This window comes from Drosophila ananassae, chromosome 3R, assembly GCF_017639315.1.
Source record: "Drosophila ananassae strain 14024-0371.13 chromosome 3R, ASM1763931v2, whole genome shotgun sequence".
NCBI classification, from domain to species: domain Eukaryota; kingdom Metazoa; phylum Arthropoda; class Insecta; order Diptera; family Drosophilidae; genus Drosophila; species Drosophila ananassae.
This window is the reverse complement of record NC_057930.1, coordinates 338,925-344,924: the sequence shown is the minus strand read 5'-3', so window position 1 is coordinate 344,924 and position 6,000 is coordinate 338,925. Positions and strand designations below refer to the sequence as shown.

At 35.3% G+C, this 6,000-nt stretch overlaps 1 protein-coding gene across 1 annotated transcript in view; it reads right to left on the bottom strand.

The window, feature by feature from the left end:
* Positions 1-3,483: 3,483 nt before the first annotated feature.
* Positions 3,484-6,000, bottom strand: part of LOC26513764 (nipped-B protein) — a 70,044-nt gene continuing 67,527 nt past the window's right edge. Inside the window, 12 exon segments of the mRNA XM_044716554.1 lie at positions 3,484-3,817; positions 3,879-4,085; positions 4,148-4,317; positions 4,320-4,782; positions 4,784-4,811; positions 4,874-5,031; positions 5,089-5,168; positions 5,171-5,323; positions 5,374-5,574; positions 5,577-5,660; positions 5,709-5,813; positions 5,816-5,855. Of these exon segments, the coding sequence (XP_044572489.1) occupies positions 3,674-3,817; positions 3,879-4,085; positions 4,148-4,317; positions 4,320-4,782; positions 4,784-4,811; positions 4,874-5,031; positions 5,089-5,168; positions 5,171-5,323; positions 5,374-5,574; positions 5,577-5,660; positions 5,709-5,813; positions 5,816-5,855 (1,833 nt within the window). The 3' untranslated portion in view covers positions 3,484-3,673.

Sequence of the window (6,000 nt, the reverse complement as noted above, 5' to 3'; positions counted from 1 at the left end):
GCATGTCCGTCTGTCCGTCTGTCCGTCTGTCTGTTTCTACTCAAACTAGTCTCTCAGTTTTAAAGCTATCGAGTTGAAACTTTGCACACATCCTTCTTTCCTTTGCAGGCAGTATATAAGTCGGAACGGCCGGGATCGGTCTACTATATCCTATAACTGCCATATAACTGATTGATCGAAATGCCATACACTTTGGTGTTTTTTAAGTTAGAGGGTTGGGACTTTCCACACATGCTATGTTTGAGAAAAATATCTTATGTACAAAATTTTTTAAGGATCGGCCGACTATATCCTATAGCTGTCATAGAACGATCGAAATTGGCATAACTTTGGTGTTTTGTAACTTAGAAAGATGGGACTTGGTACAGATTCTATTTTGGACAAATAATTCTGATTTGCCAAATTTCATAAGGATCGGCCGACTATATACGATCTGCTATATATCTAATAATATAAGATGAGTGGCGCCACCTAGCGGACTGCGACTGAACTGCAAGGGTATATCAACTTCGGCTCCGCCCGAAGTTAGCTTTCTTTTCTTGTTTTTTTTTTTTTTTTTTATTTTGAGAAAGATCTTTACAGTTTTCTTCTTTTTCCTTTCTTTTTTTTTTTTTTTTTGTTTTGGGAAAAAATTCTGTTAACACCCATAATTCACTGTTACTCTACTAATCTGCTCGGGCGCCAGTTAAGGTCCATTGATTACCTGATGATGAGTAGTCGGTTCATGGTTTGATATTGATGGAAATACAATTTATTGTTTGAGTCACTTAAATTAACAATTGATTTGGCAAAGTTCTTAAATAATGAAAGAAAAAGTAGTTTTTGATTTAACAATTGGGTAGAGTTTTTAGGAATATTTGGAGTAGTTTCAGCTCGGTGGTTCGGTGGTCCAAAATAGACTGACTTCCCAGAGTTGTGACCCTCCGGTCGTCAGTTCGATATCGGCCGATCTCCCACTCCAACTCTATGTGTGTTGTCAGCGTGTGCGGTGTCGGCGGGGGTGGTGTCAGCTATCCGATGTCAATAGTCACCGTAACACTCAGGGTGTGTGTCAGCTTTCTCGCAACATTCTAGTCAGCGTGCATAGTTGCACACTTGTGACATAGTTGCACTCTTGCGACATATCCGGGTGTAGTTGAACCCACAACACTTGAATATCGAGTATTGCTTATGTTGTGGATTCGGGTTTAAGAGTCTGGGGTCGAGTTCAAGGCGTAGTAGTAGTAGGGGGCGAATAGTGCTGAGCGAGGAGGGGCTCGAATGTGCCGGGTGATAACTTATATGACCTCCACAAGTGCCAATTTAATAATATATCCCGAATTTAAATGTGGTTTACGGCGATCCGGTTTGAAGGACCAGTAAATTTGTATGATTTTAAATTTGACCGTCGTAAGTTAGATCTGTATTTATTGGTTTACATTATGGGTTTACCGAATATTTATTAATTGTTATATTCCCGATGCGCTGACTTCGACCAAATCCGATCACATTTTCTACTACTGCCGCTAACACCTGAATCCTCAACGCAAAAATGAACCTATTGAGTTCAGTCAAAACATAGTTTCACATTATCAAAACCAATTGAATCCAAAGACAATAAAGGAAAGCTAACTTCGGGCGGAGCCGAAGTTTATTTTACCCTTGCAGTTTGAGTCGCAGTCCGCTAGGTTGCGCCACGCATCTTATATTATTAGATATATAGCGGATCGTATATAGTTCACCGATCCTTATGAAATTTGGAAAATCGATTTATTTTGCCAAAAGAGGAATCCATTGAAACTTCCATCCTTCTAACTTGAAAAACAACGAAGTTATAGCATTTCCGATCAGTTATATGGCAGCTATAGGATATAGTCGGCCAATCCTTATGAAATTCGACAAATCCGATTTTTTTTCCCCAAAATAGAATCTGTACCAAATCCCATCTTTCTAACTTACAAAACACCAAAGTTATGCCAATTTCGATCGTTCTATGACAGCTATAGGATATAGTCGGCCGATCCTATGAAATATTGTACATAAGATATTTTAGTCAAATATAACATGTGTGGAAAGTCCCAACCCCTCTAACTTAAAAATCACCAAAGTTGTGGCATTTCCGATCAATCAGTTATATGGCAGCTATTGGATATAGTAGACCGATCCCGGCCGTTCCGACTTATATACTACCTGCAAGGAAAAAAAGGATGTGTGCAAAGTTTCAACTCGATAGCTCCAAAAGTGAGAGACTAGTTTGCGTAGAAACCGACAGACAGACAGACAGACGGACAGACGGACATGCTCATATCGACTCAGGAGGTAATCCTGATCAAGAATATATATACTTTATAGGGTCGGAGATGTCTCCTTCACTGCGTTGCACTCTTTTGACCAAAATAAACATACCCTCTCCTCTGCAAAGGTATAAAAATATGGAGCTTCCGTACTATGCTGCTGGCACTGTAACCCCTCACTATACTGGGGACACTTTCTCAAGAGATGGAAAAAGTCGACTATCATTGTTGGGCCAAGCAGCTACAAAAAAATGGCTTATAATAATTATAATATATTTAGCAGCGGCTTAATATAAACATATATTGGTATCTGTCTTAATCCTAGTTTTCACATTCGCCTTGGTGTTGATTGTAGCTTTTGGTGGAGCTTTTGCTTGTAGCGCATGATTTTTGTGCATCTATGATCTCTCATTAAAACTCATTGATGAAAATCAGGTCGTTGAACCCAGCTGGCTTTAAAGTAACAAAAAAATTTGTTATGTTTGATGTTTTCCTTATAAAAATATAAACTTTAAAAAAATTACTTAGATGTCAGAAAAAGTGGTCAAAGTTCACACAGTGCATTGTGACATCTTAAGACAAAAAAGCCGCTATTGAGACGTGGGTCGAACAGAAGACTGATAAACATATTCATCTATAAATTAAGGGAAATTTAAAAAAAGGAATAAAATTCTTTAAATGGGATTCGTCAGACACTTCGAACATAGAAACTGCCAAATGCCACAGCTTCTTTAGCTAATGTCTAGGTTCCGAATCTAGCGCCACTCCGACTAGATACCTTTGAAGCTAATTTCATTTCAACGTCAATTCAACATGCACTTCTCACTTTTGCTTTGACAAGTTGCATAAGTAACAAACACGTAGTACTAAATTAATACTAATTAAATCTAACTTTAAACCAGGTATGCCCATTGCTCTCGTTCCTCCTTTATTGTTGGATTGCTCTATCATATGGGTAGAGAAAAAAACATATACGTGTGCTGCTCACAGCATAGGCAAGGAAAATTACAATATCGACTTTGCATAGCTTAACAACACTTAACAAAGTTTCAACACTTTTCGGCATAGTGCGAAGGCATTTTGATGTTGGATTGGAAATAAAAAAACTTTTATACATACATACGTACACAATGAATTTATTTATTAAATTGTTATAATGTACGTAATTTTGGTGTACCAAAAACAAATTCCTGATTAAATAGAGATGTGATTTATTTATAAAATTTATTAACTTTATTTTTATAACTATTACTTAAACACTTGATTTAAGAATATATATTTTTTTGATTGTTATTTATACCTTAAAGATAATATGTAATTTGTACGCAAAACTAGTTTGTAGCAATCTTAAAATCTTAATTTTGTATGCAGCTTAAATACAATGTAAAAATCTATTTTATTCACGCATAATCCTCATCACTCGTTTCCTCTTCAGACGAATCAATTATTTTTTCGCTTATTTTTACATCGAACATGATACGCATTACGGCCACTGGACTTTTTGGTATAACAGATGATTTTACGTTATGTTCACCTTTAGCTTCCTAAAAAAAAAACATATTTTTTGATAAAAATGATATTTGTACTTTAATGACAAGAACTTACGCTCTCCGGTCCAGAAACGGTCAAAAATTGTATATTGTTTATATTTAAAGAGGGAACAACGGTACTTTTCTTCATTTTGGATTTTTTTTGTGATTTCGCGAGAGATGTACTTTCTCCAAAAGCTGTACTATTAATAGATTTTTCGTGTGAATCATCCACATCTGACTCTGCATCTTCTGGATCCAGTTTCAACATAAGCTGTTTAAACTAAAATAAAAAATTACGGTAAGAGTATTTATTAAATATCTGAGAAAAATTTTTCAACTTACATCGAGGTACTTTACGACAAGGTCTAGCTTCTCTGCACTGGTTAGAGGACGAGGTGGAAAATTTTGTTCTGAACTTATTATTTGTTGATTCTTTTGTTTTTTTATTACTTCAATGGTCGTTTTGGGATTAAAATCAACCACACTTCTTCGTGTTACAGCTTTTTCATAATTTTTTGTTCAGACGGAGAATATCTTGAAATTTTACTGTCTGTAAGACCATACATTTCTTTTAAATGATCCTTTAATATTAACAGTAACATACATGCTTGCGCAGATGTTATACACATTTTTATTTCAGTCATATCATCGGGCAATCGATTAAAAAGAATCTGTGGGTCTTCTACATCATCATCATCCTCTAATACGTCTCCCTCCTTGTCAGTTGGCATTAAGTGTTCTTTAAATGTAGCTAGTAAATGCGTTCCCGCCATTGAAATGAGAAGATCAATTTGATGAATAAGATACAAAGGTTCATCCTGCACCATATAGGGAAAATATGCTAAATTATCAGCAATATAAAGCATTTGTTGTAAAGACGTTTTTTGATCATCAAATTGTTTTGTCACCGTTTGAACCAATGCTCTTCTCTGTGGTTTGGTAGTCCGAAGTAAGGTATAAAGAAAATCATTCTGTGCCAGTTGTAGCTTGATCTTGTCCTCGTTTCCTTAAATAAAAAGCACAATACAAAACTGTAATTAAACTAAAGCATTTAACTATTTTACTTACGTGTATCCGCGAATTATTTCTGACTTTCCTTTGGTATTTATTTGTAATATTTGCTGTAGCTTGAAACACAATTGTAGCCCCAATTGCACTTTCATATTTACGAATCCCGAATATATTTTATCTATGTCTTTCAATAAAGCATCGGCGCGATGGGCTGACTATTAATAAATATTAATTTGAGATATATCGTGTATAAATGAATTATCTTCACAAACCTCCAATTTAGGGTCAGTGCTTAGGCAAATTAAGTATGGAACCATTCTCACAGGATGTACTAGTCCCTGCCTAAGAACAATTGTATTACTTTAACAGCCCATAAACGCACTGCATCGTCTCGATTTAAAAAGCATTCAAGGATTTCTTCCAAATAAAGTTGAATAATTCGGCTTGCCATTCCAGATGAAACATCGTTCATTTCTTTAAGATCTTCGTGTTTTGACTGCTTCTCCCCTAGAAATTTAGTTATTTATATGGGAAGCGTTTTTTTATATGTTACTTACATTCTTTTTCTTTGTTGTGCATAAACATTTCTGATTCTGTTAAATAAATCCAAATATTTCGCATGCAAATAATTTTGAATCCAGAATCGTTTAGGTTTGAACTTAATATATCACAGTACAATCTTTTAAGTTTAGGCCTTGTTAGATAGTCATCATTTAAAACACAAAAAGACCCCAATGAAATTAAAGCTTGCTTGCGATTTCTTGATTTCCACAAATACAGAAGAACATTAAACACTCAAAAACATCATCACATATTGTCACGGGAAGCCCTTCATTTACTTCACCTATAAAAAAAAGAATGAATTTATTTAAGGAAAATAAACTTTACTTACCCAATGTCATTGGAGATTTAAAATCGAAGTATCTCATTAGAATTCCAATCGTAAAAAGACTTCGTCGAAAACTGGGCGTGTATATATTGTCCACATTATTTTTTTTTGAACCACCTGACATCGGGCTACATCCAGGACCCGATAAATCTATCAAAAACGTAATAATATGGTTGAGTTTAAGTATTAACATTTGAAGTTCACATCATCATTATATTCGAGGGGTGTGCACAATTTGGGACTTCGCGTGACTTTTCAAATTTCGTAATATGGTATCACGATAATGGGACCTGCC